The 20,126-nt window shown below is 34.7% G+C and overlaps 1 protein-coding gene across 1 annotated transcript; it reads left to right on the forward strand.

Moving 5' to 3' along the window:
- The first annotated feature begins 16,162 nt into the window (after positions 1-16,162).
- On the forward strand, positions 16,163-16,705 carry LOC113503922 (dopamine D2-like receptor). Its single transcript, XM_026886066.1, has one exon. It carries the CDS (start codon positions 16,163-16,165, stop codon positions 16,703-16,705), a length of 543 nt encoding a protein of 180 aa, XP_026741867.1.
- Positions 16,706-20,126: the final 3,421 nt, after the last annotated feature.

The following is a 20,126-nucleotide window of genomic DNA, read 5'->3' on the forward strand; positions in this document are numbered from 1 at the left end:
CCCAGGTAACTGGGTTGAGGAGGTCAGATAGGCAATTGCTCCTTGTAAAAATTGGAACTTAGCTGAAACCGGTTGGACTGGTAGCCGACCCCAACATATTTGGGAAAAGGCCCGATGATGTACTAAAATCGATTGTAGTGAAAATGGAATAGACTAAGCTACATCTAAGTGGCTGTCATAACTACTCCATTTAAGGTAGAGTAAAAAAAGCAATTATTTTCGTCGTTGAGAAGATTTTATCTTTTTTAGAATTTATAAGTGATTAAAAACTAGCGTTTACCGAATCACAGAAAATCGATTCCATCAAGTAACAAGAGTCCCTGAAGAAGAACTGTTAAGCGTATAGTCGGCACAAAATAAAAGCAAGGGTTTATTACGTGTCTTGTGGTAGCAGGAAACTTCGAAGCAAAATTTGTTAATGTTTTTTCAAGGACTCCAATCTGCGAATATTGGTTAAATGTGCCAATGTTTTACCGATGTGACTGACGAAAATTCAAACGTATTCGTTGCACTATTATAGTCAAACGTTTTTCATAGTAAAATCATTAATTAATTTTATACACGCTATAGAATGTCATTAAAATATGTTTTGGACGTCAACAATCATGCACTTTCTGCTATCGCTCTACTTTTGCGAGATACATAATACTACGGGCTGGTACACCAACAGGTGCAAACAAAGTTCATGTATAAATCTCTGTCGCAGTGATTTACCGTCCAACTTGCGACCAACATTCAATGCTTCGGAATGTGTAGCGAGATTGCTCTACTATTCTCAACTTTACAAGAATCTTTGATTAAAAAGATTGCTTCGGAAACTAAAATTAAATTCTGTTATGTTTCCAGATTTTTGCCGCACCTTGGGCAAAAATCTCTGGAATGTAACTTTCTCAATTGAGATAGTTGCATGGATAATCGTTTTGGGATAGATTGTTACTCGTGCTTTTATTCGGTTCCATAAAATTCGAACAAAACAGATTATATATATAACTACACAAAGCTAAAACTATACGGGAATAATGTAAAAGGAACATGCTATGTGATTTAATTATTTTGACATTTTTTTTTTTCTTTAATAAACGACTCCCGCAGTAAGTAATTTACTCCTTGTGTCGCGGGGGGTTTTACAAACATACAATTGACATGCACAAAGACACCCAGACTCAGAACAAGCATTCATGGATCACACAAATGCTTATCCTACGCGGGGATCGAACCCGCGACACGTCGCGCTATGTGGGTTTTGGCGTGGTGACCTCAACCACTCGGCTATCCGTGCAGTCAAATTACAACAAACAATTGAACTTTCTAAATATAATTTAATCCTTGATATTTTTTTTAAATAAAAAGAATATTCTTCTTATCTTAAAAAAACACTCTATTATCATCACGCCGCGGCCGTAAACTCAAAACCACGTCAAATTTAATAAAAAACATAATTTCAAATTGTTTTTCCAAATAAGCTTTCACGTCCGAATTAGGCTCGTGAAGGATTTGAACCTCCGACCTCCGATGCTCAGGTGTTTAAACCTGGATATCGGCGCTGTCGCCCTCTGAGCTAACGAGACCTGTGAGGGAAGCTTTGAATTTATCGACCAGTACACTCAAATGTTGTCACTACCATTTGAAAATCGATCTTAAAACTTGAAGAATAAAGCTGCTATTCATATTTCAGTAACGTCTGACTGTGTACCATGAGATATCGTAAACCTACACGCAACGACAGGGTCGACCTTAATGCTTAAAGAATAAAGCTGCTATTCAAATCTTAATAACGTCTGACTGTGTACCATGAGATTTCATAAACCGGCACGCTACGACAGGGTAATATTCAGTAGTAGGTAGGAAAACAAGTTTAATGTTAGAATTTTTTTTCGTAAAGAAAGGAACTGCGTTCAAAAAACATACTGATCTGACATAACCTAACCTACCGTTAGTTTACAATGTCGCTGTGCTATTGATTGAATATTCCGTCGTATGGTTTGGCAACGACTTCAAAAAGTACAAGTTTGCAACACTTACAGGTGTATATTATGCTAATAAAAAATATTTTATTCTTTTCACTTTGTTTTTGGATGGCGGTTCCTTTTTTATGTAAAAAAAATAATATTGTCTGTCTGTTTTGAAAAAGATTTGTTTAAATTTTTATTTCATATTTTTTAGTGGCAGGTTCTTAATTTACTTAAGGTTTTCGTTAAGCTACCTATAGATTTATTAGTTAATAAACGATATTTTATATTGATAAGCTTTTGTTAATAACTCTGTTTAAAAATAATTGAAAAACATATATTGATAACTTTTTGTCTAATAATAACTAAAAACCTTCATGCACATACTTTTACTGTTGAAACTCAGAACCAAATTTTTTGATTTGACTAAAGCACTCAAAACTTTTTCTGAATGTAAAAATACTTTTCTGAAAACCAAATCCAAATTGCTTTAGCGAAACGCGAGAAAATCGCAGACAAACATACATACAAACAATCGAATTGAGAACCTCCTTTTTTGAAGACGTTTTAAAAAAAATAACGAAAGAATCCTCTTTGAATAAGCTTCCTATCTTCTCAATAGATCAGTTATATATAATATCTAAAATCTAGACAACTTTCTACACACGAACGATAATCAAAATTTTCAATTTCCTAACCGTAAATTATCCAAACACTTATCGGATGAAACGTTATTTTGCGATCGCTTCGATACGATACGCTAAAACCTATTTCAATAGCACGAAGAAAGATACCGCGTAAATTGTTTCACTCCTTAGCTAGTATACCCATATGCTGATAGATTTATAATCTTTATTCTGTACTAATATATAAAGCTGAAGAGTTTGTTTGTTTGTTTGAACGCGCTAATCTCAGGAACGATTGGTTTGAATAAAAAAAATATTTTTGTGTTGAATAGACCATTCATTGAGGAAGGTTATAGGCTATATACCATCACGCTGCGACTAATAGGAGTGAAGATACGATGGAAAATGTAGCAAAAACGGGGAAATATATTCATCATCGACTGCTTCCGTTCAAAAATTCCTAACTTGTACCTTCTACCGTGCGGACGAAGTCGCGGGCAACAACTAGTATAAGATATTATGTATGCTTTTGTTAAGATTAACAGAGGTATAAACAATTCTCCAGTTCATCTAATATATAAAATTCCCGTGTCACGATGTTAGTTACCGTACTCCTCCGAAACGACTTAACCGATTTTTACCAAATTTTATATGCGTATTCAGTAGGCCTGAGAATCGACTAACATCTACCCGTCTGTTTTCATACCCGTACCTAAGTGTTAAGGGTTGCTCATACTAAAAAAAAATATTTTATTTTTTGGACGAAATTTTTTGTTTTTATTTTATATAATTTAAAAATACATACAACTAGAAATAATTTATTAGTCAAAACAACGTTTGCTGGGTCAGCTAGTATTATAATAAAATAAACAATTATGATTAAGGACTCCGTTTTAGTCCAAAACAAGGCGGGCAATGCCGAGAAATAAGCTTGACTAAACTGTTACAAGACAAATAATTTTTGGCTTAATGAAGATTAGATTTTTAATAACAGATAATTAATGAAAATTGTATTTAATATATTTTTTCTAGCTGTTGTGTATCTGTAGGTAAGGGCAAACGTCCCTTTTCAATATGTTAATAAATGAAGGCTTGGGCAAAAGTATATAAACGTTACTCATAATGGTGAAAATAGTAAAACCGATAGGTTGAAATTTAAACACTGATTATTTTAAAGACTCATCTACATATTTTTGAAAACTCAAATTCAGTTAGTCTGGCCATGTTTATTTTCCACGTTCGTCTAGTAGCTCATTCTTCTCTATAAAACATGAATAAAAATCGTCTTTTAAAAAATGAAATATCAAAGAAATCTCGAAACCACTGAAATCGTATACAGACCAATAAATCCAAAAAGTCACCCCACCCCCTCCTGGCCAGCTTCACAGTTCACATAATTGATCAAATCAACTCGAATCACGTCACCTTCAACTCAGAGTCCGGTCATTAACTCAACCTTGCCTAATGAATTCCGAGCACTATTAAATTCTCACCGATCCCAGATTAGAATTGAACGGATTCATTTGAACTTTTTCAATAAAAAAAGTTGAATTATTTGATCGTTTTCGGTTTTATTGCGTTTTCGAGTGGAGTGCTCGATTTTAAATTTGGTTGGAATTTTGAGTTTAGTATTTTATAGCTTTTTTATTCGATAAGTGTACTATAATTACCGATACATTATCTAACAATGTTAGTATTTTGTATCTCCTTTTACAATTTTATTGGCGTATATATCAGAAAGCCTTGAAAGCTGAAATTGTATAATGATATCCTACTAAAATTAAGCCGCCAAAAAAGTCTTACCTTCTTTATCTGTTGAACAAAGAGCCAATAAAACCACTCTCCAATTCAAGGTACTTCAATGAAAGTAAAAGGAAACTTAACTTAAGCATATTTATGAAGCCAAATCTCGTGATAAAGTTCAACCAGAACGTAAAGACGCCTACTCAGGCACTTTGGAAGCAACACACCGCAAGAAACACATAAGTGGCACTTCTAACATTCCGTTTCACACAAAAAGTACATTAAAACTAAGAAAGTGAGCAGAAAGAGCTTTAAAACAAAAAGATCGCGGACAAATACTAAATCTCTCGTAGGTACCGGTACCTGTGGAAACTTTGACTGTAATAGCAGTTGGCGATGTTGGTGACAAATGTTTGGACCAGGTATTGGCTCTGATTTTGGTCGTGATTAGACGTGTAGTTTAAGCTCTAAAGTTTAACTTAGTCGAGATATCACAGCATGTGTAACAAACAAGCAAGGTTTAGATGCTAACAGATATTCTGTTCTTTATTTAATCCAATAACATAACCGTTACCAAATGACAAGTGAGTAGCAATTGAATTTACAAATTAATTATTTCGATACAATTTGAACCTCCTTTTCAAAAACTCTTTTGTAAGAATCCTCAAACAATACGTCATACCATTAAAAACTTATCAAAACAATGATGATGACGTTAATAACATGATATCAGCGATTGCTAGCGTTGTAACATTCGATACGCTGTAATCAATTCTCGTTTCTTATGCATGAGAAGAGGCCTGCGTTGCACTAGGACAGGCTGTATGCTGTTATTATATTTAGAAGCAGTCATGCTAGAGAAGTCCGTTGGAAAATGGCTAAGTTGGACAAAACTTGTTTATCAGAAATCAGGCAGAAAATTATTTCAGATTGTTTTCACTGTAGGCAGAATCGTAACCTAGCTGGTGTTATGGTTACAAATTTATTGGGAGACAAAATATACAGCAGAGTTTATCCAATAAGACGACCTCCGTGGTCGAGTGGCGTACGCACCGGTTTCAAGGTTTCACTAGCTCTGAGGTCCCGGGTTCGATCCCCGGTCGAGTCAATGTAAAAATTCACATTTCTACATTGTCTCGGGTCTGGGTGTTTGTGGTACCTTCGTTGTATCTGAATTCCATAACACAAGTGCTTTAGCAACCTACTTTGGGTTCAGAACAATGTATGTGATGTTGTCCGCATATACACGGTGAATAAATTTCTGACCGTTCACACTACGATTTATTTTTCTAAAAGTGACACCTTTTGATTCCTTTCTTAAAATAAATTTGGCCAAAACATTTTTTGTCAGGAAAAAGATATAAGGACATAATTAACAACATCAATTGTCAGCAGTATCCAACAAATATTTTCATCTAAAGAGTTTTGAAATAACGAGTCTTTAGCCTCCTAAGGTTAGTAGTTACACGAACGCAGTAATAATAGGGGTGAGAGGTTAGAACTAGACCAATTAGAAGTAATGCGGCTGCAGGACACATGCTGTGGGAGACAGCTGTCCTTAAACGTGGTTCTAATGGTACGTATAACTCTTTTTGTTTCGACAGTTTAGTAAAGGACAAAAAAATTTGAGCGTTGTTTAGTGGACGTAGTTTTAGTACTATTTCCTGAGCAGTCGTTTGAGGTAGCGCGGGTTTTATGAAAGGTGAGGATTGTTGTCGTAAAAAATCTCAAATTTTACACATTCTCTTTGTTATATGAAAAGGTGGTCAGCGGCGTTTCATGAGATACAGGTTGGTGTTAGACGGACAAACCGAAAGACAGTGACGCCTTAGTTATAGGGTTCCAATTGTATCCTTGGGTATGGAACCCTAAAAACTGAATAATTATAATATTTGTGTTCAATAACTGAGTTAGAGTTATGTGATTAAGTGAACTTCCTCTACAATTAAAAATATTTTCGTTTTGGGTTTAATTACAATGGGAATAGTTATTTATTCAGCAGTAGCAAGATCGACATACTATAATATTGTAAAAATTTGAAAAAATGCTTTAAAATCAAGTAACAATAGTCAATAAATATTCTCCTAACCCCGATGTACGATCACAACAGCAGCTTGCAAAATTTTAGAGCTACCTATTAAACGTAAAAAACATTCGACACCGCCCAACAGTTATAAATTCAGTTTTTACTATTTCTGGTTATTTTAGAGGCCAGTTATCAAGTCCTGGACTATTTTATAGGCTTTAAAGTATTTGTCGACAGGTTTACTACGGTCATAGATGCTTTTTTAGGCTTTCAAACTTTTGAATGGAGTTTTAACTAAGGTTTATCAAGAGTAATAAAAGTGTGTGACTATTATAGGCTTAGGTTGAATGTTTTTGATAGTTTAAATTCAAATTCAAGTTTATTTTGCTTTGCTTTAGTAACTGATGTTTTAATGAAAACATATTCGGACCGTTTTGCATTTTGTTTCATGTTGCATCTGCTATGTAACAAAACCATCATAAGTAAAAAACAACTATTTCTTAAAATGAATTATAATAATGCTTACTTCTTTCTTGCTTAAAGAAGCATAATCAATAAAGGCCAAATATTTATACTATTTAGTACAATTTTCTAATAGTTGTCGATATTTACTTGCAGAACAGCAAACAATAAGCTACTTTAAAAACAAAAGAACGTCATCAGATCGAATCATTGACAAATAATGATGAAGTATTCGTCATCAATGTCAGCTGTCATCACGATATCTATCACAGCGTTTACAGCAACTTATAACAGAAGTTTGACAAACCGGTACTTTGGTGATGGATTGCAAAGTCGGTTATCACAAACACATCACGACATTGGAAGCCCTGAATAAGTATTATGCAAAACAAATGAGAGCGTTACACAAGATCGCTAAAAACATGTGTAACATAATAATTCCTGTGTCTTTTTTCCTATTTAATTACTCTCAATAATAATTATATTACTCTATCTAATTGTTAACCTTGCAAAATTTTCAAAATTTGTTTGAAATTATGCCTGACAAACATTGTAGAAAAATACTAATTTAAGTGGATTTCTTATCCCGTCTGCATTATAGGTAATTTTGATACTAATGTTTTTATGTTTGTGACATATTAGCTCTTGTCCTAGTAGCCCGATTTCTATCTCATTATTAAGCATGAAAGTAGTAGTCACTATAACTATCAACAAAATCAACAAGCAACCAGTAACAATTACAGCAAAACGAAGCATCAACAACCAACATAACTATTATTAATGGATAAACAACAATGTCAACATAAATTTACAACGACACTGGCAAACTTGGTTAATCAGTGTCCGACATAGCCCAGACCGCTGACAGAAACTTGGCGACACAAACCTTGGACTCGACATTCAAGTCCCGACTTTGAAATAGAAGTGGACTGTGGAGGGCTTGACTCACAAGAAGGGTTCTACAGGGTGATGTTTTAAATAATTAAGACGTATTGAAAGGGTACTTCAGTTTTGTTTCATATTGTTTTTAGGAATAAATATAATTGTGTAGATAATTGAGTTGTTTTGTTATTAATTTGGTGGTAAAAGCTGCACTCCATAAAAATTGATGCTGAAGATGGTTTTAACTGGTAATGTCATCAATTAAATTGCATTTTATATCGGAAAGTTCAATATTAATATATTCAATATCTGTACATATTTCATTTACCGTCCCTTGACTATTTCAGTATACGAGTTTTTGCATTTGTATTAAAAAATGACAGCCAGCAGTATAAATCACCTCTACAAATTGAAAGAAAAAAAAATACTCGACAAAAAAAATATCATACTGTGTATCGCTTATTTGTGTGTACGTATATATACTACATATGTGTGCGTGTTTGTATGTGTAACGGCTCCGTGACGTAATCAGGTCGTCAGGTAAATTGCTGTTTTTAAGTTGTCTGGGAAATTGATACGTTTAAGTATGGGACGACCCTATTGGCGTGATAAGGGCTCGGAAGATTAGTCGTTTACAAGTAACGGGTGCTTTTGTTACTAAACGAAGTTAAGGCTTCAAATTAAAGTTGGTTATAGTGGTTAGGGATGCGGGGGTTTTGTATTGATAGATGAGTCAAGGTGGTTTTTGTTGTGCGGTAGAATACGTTTTTGGTCATCGATACTTTTAGTTTTATCTAAATATCTTGTCAAAAATGTATAGTGTCTTTTTTTAGAGGATATTTGCCGTATAATTCAAAGGAACAAATTTCATTTCATTAATTTATTTCGTAAACACAGACAAAAACAACAATAATAATAACCAAATAAAAGAATCTGAGATCGCTAGCCTGCAACTGATTTATCGCGATTATGAATACTGGTATTCCACATATTAAGAAATGTTTCTCAGTATTTTTAAGGAAATTTTTAAGCAATGTCTCATTAATACCCTACCGAAATATCCCAGTTTATATTAAAAAATAAAATACAAATTTAACAAAAAGACAACGTAATAAATTAATATTCTATATTTGTTCCTGAAAACCACAACAGAGTACGCAGGTAGAATGACAGTAACATCTGTTAACCAAGTCACAAACATTGCTGACATGAAACGGCTCGCATTGTGTACCGTGATGTGAATATTTAAAGAACTGGGCTCTACCACCTACTTCGTATACTAAGTCAGTTGCAATTGTGGAAGAGAGATGGTGCTCTATAACGGTAACATGCTGTCTCGCTTTCGCATTCACAAGGCTTCTTTATGAGTAGGTGGTAGGCCCCCTGAAAACATTTCAGTTTTAATGTTGTTTGTCAACATGAATATACAACTACAAAGGCTGTGCACCCCTTTATAGTTAAACTACAGTTTAAAGTGATGCTAGCTTTATTGTTTTTATGATAATTGGTTTTAAATAAACGTACATAACATTTGGCCTACGATAAAAAATCACAACTGGATAATTTGTGTTGTATTGTTTTTCTTTAGATACGAATTGAAACAATATCGGGAACAGCATACCAAAACTTTTGAAATAAATGGATGAAAAAATTACATAATAATTGATTCTCTTTCCATAAAACCGACTGAACAAATAATGACTTTGCTCAAAACCTAAGCTCTGAGTTCAATAAAAATCGGTTATCGAACGTAATTAGCAATTTACTTATCACCAGATGAAAATAACACTAAAAATTCTCGACACTGTTAAAGAAAATAGTAAGCAAATGAGTCGCTATTTCGTTTTATTTCATCGCTTATCTGAATAAGGGAAATTAGGAAGAGAAAATTGTTCATTATCTTAAGTAGGTTAAGTAAAACGGAATACTAATTATTCTCAATTCTTTGGCCTAACTATCTAGGGAAGATATTCTGTAGCTCTGATATAGACAGTTTTTACAATCGGACGGCAGTAAAATGTTAGCAAAGCTACGTACGTTAGCTAGACGTTTTACGCTGCCCGATAGGCGTTCTGATATAGCTTTTTTACCTTCCAGTTAATAGCTAATAATTTCACCCCACGCAGATAGAATGACGTAAGGATATATCGGATTTGTCAGAGACACTGACTGACTTTTGATGTCTATTATACCACTAACTTTTCGCCTATATTATATGTGGTATATTATATGGTTATTAAATGATTTAACGGTTTAATCACGTGTATTTATCGAGGATGCCCGACTAGTTTCGGACCCAACCGAAGTCCTTAATCATGAGCAGACGCGGCGGGATTGCGAGTCTCGATCCCGTCGCGTCTGCCGTTACATCATTTAATAATGAATCAGTCTCACGATAGTTATTATAAAAAATATTTTATGGTTATATCGCGTTTCTAAGAGAACTGTTAAAAAGTCCGGGATAAAAACTATCCTTTATTCTTTCTCAAGGCCAACTCTATCTCTGTACCAAATTTCATTAAAATCAGTTCAGTGGTTTAGACGTGAAAGCGTAACAGACAGACAGAGCTACTTTCGCATTTATAATATTAGTAGGGATTATCGTAGCAATCTTATATCACCTTGGTACATTTTTATTCAAGTACCTGCTACTACTCCTGTATCTTGACATATACAATATGTGTATGTTACGTGTTCACTAAATTTTATATTATATGTCAAAATAACTGAATTACATATGACGAGTGACTCTTGTTCGTCCGAAAATAGAGTTACAAGGAGGTTTCTCTGAAACGACTTTATTGTATTATCTTTCACTATTGTTATATTTTCCTGTATTTTGTATCAAACTATTCTTACGATTTCTATATGGAGATCTAATTTCAGAGTCTCAACCCTTGTTTAATTTTTCCAAGATTTCCATTACTAGATTTAACTGAAACTGCACTAACTGAACCTACAAAAAAATTCAAGCCACCATCAATCGCTGCTATCCCACACAGTCAAAGATTAGAATATTCCGTAATTAAGTATAAATATATTTTTTCTAATTTTACAAAAAAAAAACGAAGAACAGATCATCCTTACAGTAATTATGATTAAGTAGGTATACTTCAAATAAATTAAACTCCATCTTTGGAAACCTACCTCTACAAGAAACAATAAAACACTTTACAGCCTCCGGGGCCACAGTTCAAGCCCTCGTCACTTATATCGTCCAATTCCCACCGCATCTGCCAATCATCTCCCCAATCCACATAAATTTTATCGACCCTCGACACGTCATAAATAAGTATTAATATTTTCTGAAGCACATACTACGAAAGCTCAACCGAAACCCATAGTTATTGTATGAGAGAGACAGCGCTCTACATCACGGAGAGCAACATTCTGCTTACGCAACGACAGCAGTTTTGTTTTAAGGTGTCATGGTACAGGCATCGTAAACGTACGTCTGTCTCATAATACCCAGACGGAGGATTATTTTTAGGAAGACCTTGCAGACAATATTTGATTGATTTAGGAAAGAATGCGAGATTTATATTTGTCTTGTTCCGTTCAAATTGGGTAACAATTGAATAGCGAGGACTTGTAAAGATGAATGTGATGTTTGACTTAAATTGGTGTTGTGTTAAGAGAGTTTTTCATTTCAGTATAGAATCTAGATGTAACTGAAAAGTTTGGTTTTTAAACATTTTTATCTTTTAGGACTTTGTTATCAACTTACTTATTTATTCTTTTTTGTCCTTGGTCCCAACAAACGTACAAAATTTTTAACCAACATTGAAATTGAAATTATTTTAATTTTACAATTCAAACTTAATTGATTTAACACCGCGACACACTGAGCACGTAGTTAACAGACATACATATTATGAAGTACGCCAGGACGTGACGTCACTCTGCCGTACAGAATTAGAGTTTTGTTCACGTTAGTTCTTCCTACAATTATGTTGATTAAGTTTGATGAACGATGAGTTTCTTTATGTCACGAAAGTCTGTAAAGTAGCGTGATGGTTAGAAACTGAACAAATGTCTTGATTCTGTACAGAACACATGATTTTTTATTGTTCTTTCAATTCCCCGACAAATTAACGACTGAAAATTTACAGATTTTGTCTTGTAATTCTTATATTATACAAATCTCTAAGTCGTTGAATTCTATTTAAAATCATTTAACCCACTATTTAAGTACGAGTAAGAGATAAAACGTATACATGCATTATGTGTGTGATAGCAACCAATTATGATATTTCCGATGTTCTCTACAAATTCGACTACTTGGTTATCACAGATCAAGCGATACAGCCTGATGACAGACGGACAGACAGCGAACCCTTAGCAACAGGGTGTCTTAATACTCTTTGGGTATAGAACCTGAATGCGTGATAAAATTCTCTCTCTTTTAAGGACCAAAACCGTTTAGATAGTTTTAAGTTAAACATAGTACCATAAAATATGTTTTTTGGACTTTAATACCTTAGTCTTAACGTATAAACCTCTTTGCACATCCATATGGATATAGTAGCAGTTACTTTTATGTTACGACTGTACTGATAGCTTATAGAAAGTACCTCTTTATCAACGATCTTTAGCACTTATGTACCCATCGCCTAAACTACAGCATAAGTTAGACCGTAACATCGATTAATATCCTTTCGATAACACAACTTGTGACGTGTCACTAACACGACCTGCAGAACTATTAGCTTGATGCCTTCAACACGCGTACTATGAACCAATAGTTGAACTAATGTTGTAAGAACGAGATAGAGCATCATTTTATACATCCCTGTCCTGCTATTACAAGCGCAAAGGTTTCAAGAAAAGAAAACAGAGCGCGAAAATATCATAACATTATTACCAAAAATTTCCCGCCTATTATATTTTGTTTTTTGATAATAATTTGTGTTTATTTTTCGCATATTACTCCAACAAAAAAATATTGCTCTGCATAGGCGATAGGTCATTTGGACTCGTTGAAGCGGCTTGTCTCGGGTAAAAGAATGCTTGCTCTGGGTCTGGGTCTCCATTGTGCTTATGTGCTTGTGGCTTGAATATTTGTTAAACCCCTGCGACAAAAAAAAAACAGTTCCTCGCTGCGTGCATAAAAATGCATATTTTGGGAAAATATTCTGGTACCTAATCTACCAGAAGATTATGTTCCATCCAATTTACGATTGCAGTTTTATAATATCATAACTTTACACTAAACTGATAATTTCCTTTAATATGGACCATATTTTTGAGGAAACTTAAAATTTCGTTACCCTATAAAGTCGATTCGGTCGTTTAAGAGTCAAATAGAGAGCTGCACCTAAACGTATGACAAATGGTGACAAGACTTCCATTACAGTCGTGTGAATATCGCGTGAGTTATGTGACGTATCCTGAGGTGATACTGAAATATTTATATTGCTGTGACATAAAATAACATTTTAGATAGGTATGTGTCTGACCGATTCGCAGAAGTTCGGCCTTGGAGTTTGCTAAAGGGGAGGCCCACGACAGAGAATCGTTTAATAATTTGGGGAAGCCTTTGCCCAGCAGTGGCACGGGTGGTAGCGTGGTGGTTTTACAAGGCGGTCCTTGCTGCCTTCCAAAGCAGTCGGTACTGCTGCTATCTGACCTCCTCAACCCAGTAACCTGGGCAACACGATACCCCTTAGTTAGGCTGGTTGTCAGACTTTCAAACTTATCCAGACCTAAACTGTTCCATTCCTCAAAAATCAAATAATAACTTCTATTCAGTAACAACTAAAAAGCCTAATTCGTACATCTAAGCCTATTAAGCCCATTTATAACGTCCAAACTAATTACCTAACTAAAACTTATCCTTCGTGTGTCAGTACATAAATTGGATGGGATAAATGAGTTCTGGCTCCACAGCTTAATGGCGTGATCTATCATCTATCATGGGCGTCCGGAAACCGGTGTTGCTGTCCATTTAGCGATCTTAACTTTTTGTCCCGGAACGGAAATTTCGCTGCATCTGCATATTTGTGAACTTATGCAAGGGAATGTTGTGGAGGAGATTATCGTTTTATTTATGTTGAGATAGTAGAATTGCGGAGTCATTTTAGACATACACATGATATACAGATAGACGGATTTTATCGCGGTTCAATTTTAGATTTTAGTTCCGGACGTTTCGACACCTTTGCAGGTATCATGGTCACGGGCAGACTGATAAAATCCGTAAAAGTAGTTTTATTTCAATGTCTAACATTCGCTTAAACCTAAGAAACCACTATAATACAGTGATTTCTTTGCCTTTGACAAATATTCTAAATTCACATTAATTTGTAAACTTCCAAACCAATGATTACGGATTTATGAAAATTCGTTTGAGGGTCATTCAGACAGTTTTTGATGATTGATTATAAAGCACCCAAATTGAAAGGCGGGAATTATGTACTACAGGCTACATAGTACATAGTTTGCCGCCACAAAATGTAGAAGTCAAATCACTTAGCAACTATTCCAAATGGATGTCAAAGCTTTATTCTGATTAAAGGATTTATTGACAGACATTTATCATTAATATCCATTGTTAGCAAAACGACCAGAGGGAACCAATAATGTCGAAAATTGAGTCTCGCCTGTTTCATGATGAAGAGCATTATGTTAATGCCGTCCCGGATTTGACGGACCCCGGCCTTTTCTGAACAATTTATGGCATATTGTTGTTCCTAGCGCCGGAATTTTTGAGGAATCAACGCGTTTTGTTGATGAGGTTTTTAGTTTTTGGATTTGTCTACAATTGAAAATAGATATTATTATTAGTTATTGAAAATAAGATAAAATTAAAAATATTGGGTCGTTTAATTGTAATGATAATTATAATTGTTATTAATCGTTTTTGTTTCTGCTCAAAAGTTAATAATTCAGATTGTTTGCTCTTATTGTAGCACTTGACAATTAAACAAACGAGTTTAATCCACTTTAATGAATACACAAAACCTTAAGGACACAAAGACTAGACAAAAACTCATATTAAGTCTGTAAACACAAACAAAAAAGAGCAGAAACGTGACCTCAACAAATGCAAAACAAAAATCTAGATAACAGAGCCGTTTTTCTGCTGACGACACAGCAATTTAGATTTTCATCATGAGAACGTTCTAGAAACGCGTTATCACGGCAAATGCTAATAAGAAAACTGTCATTGTGTCATTCAGCTGTTTTCATGTGAATGAACTTAATTAGAGCTTAATGGAGTCGAAAATGGGTAGGCAGGAGTGGTAGTGTCAGTCATTATGGTGGGACTCGGCATGCGATGGTGGCATGGGTTTGATGGGCGCTTGCCGACAAATGTGCATTTACAGCAGCAGGTGCAATTACCTAATTGACGTAGAATCCGTGAGAGAACAAATGAGGGAGGTTTGGAAATGGTGGTCGATTAACGGAGTAGGTGGGTGTTTTTTAACGTATCAATCTTAATTGGTCTATCAATAATATTAGCTTATAATGTTCTCTCTACTATGCACTTAGTACAGAGTGTCTCTACACCGAAAGAGCTTCGATTAGATTGATATAAAAGGGGTTTTCAATTACTATTTTTTATTCATTCAATTTCCATACTCATTACCCTTTTTGAACTCAACATTAAAAATATTCCCCCGTTACTCCCGATTTAACATAGGTGTTGAAAAGCGACATAAATTAAAAACATAAGTTAACAGTTGACATCTTATTCCTGCCACAGCTACTTTTGTTAGAAAAAATAAAGAACGTTATTGAATAAGGTAAAATGAACAATAACTCCTTGACTTAAAACAAAGAAACAATAATTGTTCACTTGTATACAACATCAACAATGGACACAACGCAAAAAGGACTAAAATCTAAAACTATCAATCACAAAACACTCAAGAGAGCAGCAATTAAAATGGCTACGAACTGTGAAACTTAAGTACAATCTATCATCTTGATAACACTCCTGATTTTTCTCGAATCAATCATTTTAAATTGACTTGGAGAATTATAAAAAAGATTGCGGACGAGTGCCGCGTGAATTGAGGTCCTTGAGCCTTGATTGATGATCGCGAAGTACAAATCGGATTTGGTGATTTTAAACAAGATAGGAATTGTAATGGACCGGATTTAGTGGAATGATTTGGTGCGTGGTATGGATGAAATCTTTATAAGAATTTGCACAACCTTAGGTGTGATGGAAAAAAATGACAAAAATCACTTAGTTAATAAACCATATTGTCCGGAAAATAAACACTACAGATTATAATGCACTCTTCATTAATGGTGTTAAATAAAAAAATATACCCATTTTTCACGCGAGAAAATTGTAACGCGCAATCTGGCTAAGACATAATGGATTGTCGCACCAATTACAGCATAAAAACTCCTCTCTCCAACTATGAATAATAACGGTATTTAGTAAAGCATTAATCAAATTTTTCTCTTCGTTTCAGATGCGCTTCAACTAGCACAAATGGACGGGACGGGGAGGAATAATGACGCTGAAGCCGAGCCAGCCTGAAGTGACGATGAGCACAACGCTAGTGCCGTACCACAACAACACACATTACACGACGTACCTGTACCCTTCAAAGAAGCCGCCCGACGTCAGGAACACCACACTCAAAGTGGAAGTCAGAGATGCGAACAATAGCGGAGACTTTATGAAGCTAGTCGAAGACTTTAGTGACTATTTTTACGGTAACACGTCCCATGACTTTAGTACCAACTCTTCAATAGATTTGGCCGATGTGTACGGTTACACAAACTGTAGTTATAATGGTACCTTTAATATATCATGTTTTAATAGGCAAGTGGACGATTCTGAGCAGAATTTGTGGGCGTTATTGCTGTTGATATTTCCATTCTTCACGTTGTTCGGTAATGTGTTAGTGATTATGAGTGTGGTGAGGGAGAGGACGCTGCAGACAGTGACTAATTATTTTATAGTGAGCTTGGCGGTCGCGGATCTACTGGTGGCAGTCGTCGTCATGCCCTTCGGAGTTTATTATTTGGTAAGTGGTAAATTTAAGAAGTGATTTTATTAATAGTTTATCAAAAATATGTCTACGGCTTTATACAATGTCTATACAAAATTGGAAGATATAGGTGACGTGAAAGACGTGCTAAAAAATCACATAAAAATATATTTCTTGATGGCAGCATTTAACGACGAATATTATCGGGAATTTTTCCTAAACTAACGAAAAACCATACAAATTTATTTAGTTTTTAGTGATGACATTGGTAATCAGTACGTTATCATTTAAAGGTTTCGAAAAAGAAAAAATATTTTGTTTTTACCAATAAACAATCGCAAGCACTTCATCATTATACGCTACACAACAGCCTTTTAAATATTTAGACAGGTTTTTTAATACACACTATATTCAATTGCCTTCAAAAACATGGCATTTTTTTTAAAAAGGAATTGTCATAGGGTTACAAAATATTTTCAATCAACCCTTCATAATTCCGGTCACGAAAATTTTAGTGTAAATTGTTATTAAAATGTGACGGGCCTTTAGGGTTTCAGGCAACTGTCAGATCGTTGTCTTTTATATGAAAGTCTTTCAGGAACCTCTTGGGAGCCTCGAGAAGTTGAAAGCTGACAGTAACAGTAATATGAAGTATACCTTTTTATTGTTATTTATCAAACGTTGTCACATACTTGTATGTTTGGTATATTGAGACTGTTTTCCCTCGAGGGATAAGAGGAAATGTAGTTTTATTGAATTATTTGTTTGATACCTTAAACAATAGTATGGGAAGCGGAACTCAGATTCCTAAAAATCGAATTGCTGTTATTATATTCGTTTAGCTAAATTAAATTAATCCTTCTCTTTGTCTAAAAACTGTTTTATAGAATTCATTAAAATTTTCCTCTCGAAAGTTTACAAAACGATTAAATTCTATATACATATGTACATACGTCTAACGAGAGCAGTCTGTTCGTATTTTGAGAGCTTCACATCTCCTACACTTAGCACTTTACAACTCCGAGTTCCGTCAGGTAGTAAACCTAGGAAACATCGGAATCAAGGCATAAAATTCCTCTTATCTCCTCCCCCGTTCTAAAAAGCTACTCTAAAAGTCATATTCGATACACTTGAAGTAAGTGGCTCCGTATTTTTATTTCGCTTTTTATAATATGCACACGGGCCCACCTGGTGTTAAAGTGCATGAGACCTATTAATCTTGGGTAACACGAGGTGCTCTTGAAGGTAGGTAATATTGGTAATGGCGGTACTCTATCGGCTAAGGATGAAAATAATGATCTAAGATGGCTGAACACATAATCTTTGTATAAGTTACTCTGAATTTTGAGTAAAAATTTCTATATTTGAGTTAAAATGTATTCCAATTATATTAAAGGTAAGGAAACATTTTTGCATACTGACTTTAAAGATATAGTTTTCCGTCTGAGCAAAGCTGGTATTTAGAGTGTAACAAAAACAAAACATAAAAACTCCCCTCGTTAATTACAACATCCTCTAAATAACCGGCATACACTGGACGAACATTCCCAAAGCCCCAACAATGCAGTTCCCTTGTATAAAACCCAAATCGTTCCAACATAAAGTAGCAAGTTGCAATCCTCTGGAATTCAGACGAGAACCATCCAGGAGTTGACCAGTTCCAACTGACTAACTACTTAACAAGAGGATTAAATGAATTGCAACTTGTTGTACCAACTAATGTTTGTCCTTGTTTAGTTTTTAGTTAACTTCGTTTAATTACCGAGGCTGCTTAAGTTTTGTGTCTTTTTGCAGAGGCTTAAAACTTTTGTCCCGTTTGGAGATGAAATTCCTGACATTTTACTTTTACAGCCTAGTATTTTTTTTTGTAATGTGGACCTTGTGTACAATATGTAATCAAGAAGTGACGCCTAAAAGCAAGTTTCTTAGTAATACATATTATGGCTATTGTCCAAACCGTGATCTAACCTAAACTTTTGCATTTTATATCCCAAATGTACAGAAAAGTTTTATTCTTTTTGCATCAATCTGTAAATCTTGATAGACCAAAATACACTAAGGAAACCGTAAAGCATCTCTACGCGTTCATATTTCTGCTAACCCCATAACACAAATATCAGGAAAAGATAACTAAATAACGTCTGATAATAACCCGGATTCCGCACTAAATCTCTACAACTCTATCTAAGTCACATTGTCTCCGAAATAAGACGAACACAATAAAAAGATAGTCCACAATTTTACGTGTACCCTCACGCATGATCCGTTTTATGTGATACACCCCGACAGAGGCACGACATAAAGGTTTTAGGGTGACACATGAATTTCAGATCGTCGTAAAATATGTAATAAAATTATATTTGAGATATTGACGGTTGAGTTTTTTGTAGTCCTTGTTCCACTGGTTATTGAAGCTTAAGTAATAGAAATTCTGTTTGTGTTTATATGTTGACTTGTCTCTGTAGAGGTCAAACCGTATATTGTAATGGGAAGTGGTTTCGTATGTATGTATGGTTGTACAACACTCGTCGCTCATGTGTATCAGTTGTTATGCTATTATCGATATGACTGTTAAGATATAATCTGGAATTTCGATTTTATGTCTAACACTTACTTTACACGTAACTGAGCCACTGATCTTCAAAAACACCGTGAAAGATAAGGATGAAGATAGGACAGTACAAGAGCAAAAAAAATAATGTCTTTTCCTCAGTAAATAATTAAATCAAAGGTTCTATAAAGCAGTAGATTTTGAAAATCAAAATGTTTATTAACAAAAAACATAATTACTATAATTAAGGAAAGACCCTATTACCTAAAAGTTATTGTATTCTGCGCGCAAACACGCATAATCATACCACATAACCCTGGTTAAGGATCCTGTAACAAAAATTGCTTCACACAAGGACACACTAGATCCGTTCACAATGACATTATAATAGGAATATTCCCAACCATGAGAGCTGAGCGACAAATCTATTGGCAGTTACCGGAATCGAAGGATCGAGTCAGTCGCTGTCGTCAATTCACCGGCTTCCTCTCCGTGACAGCCGTTTTAATGTTCTGCAACGTTGATCGTCGATCGATCTGAGCTGATTGCACTATTGTTGAGAAATTTTCGTCTATGTAAGTAACTAGCGTTTTTGGAGCTTCGCACAAAGGGCAGTGGTTTTGGCAAGAACTCTCAAATTTCGTACGAAATAAATGCCATATTCTCTTCTATTGAATCGGTGGTGAGTTAGTAAGTTTGAAGTCCAAAATTCGATGAAATGGAACGATGAAATGATTTTAAAGATTATTTTTCCAATTTGTATGCAAAAATAAAACGATTTTTATCAGTATTACCAGCTTTAAATGCGACTAACCAAGCTAAACGTCCACGATATTGTAACGGAGATGGTAATTTTAGTGCTATTATTGAAACGAATCCTTATTCTTTATTTTGTGCTTGTTTGCATGGAATAAATGGGACTCTAATTTC

The sequence above is a fragment of the Trichoplusia ni genome, chromosome 20, assembly GCF_003590095.1.
Source record: "Trichoplusia ni isolate ovarian cell line Hi5 chromosome 20, tn1, whole genome shotgun sequence".
NCBI lineage: Eukaryota > Metazoa > Arthropoda > Insecta > Lepidoptera > Noctuidae > Trichoplusia > Trichoplusia ni.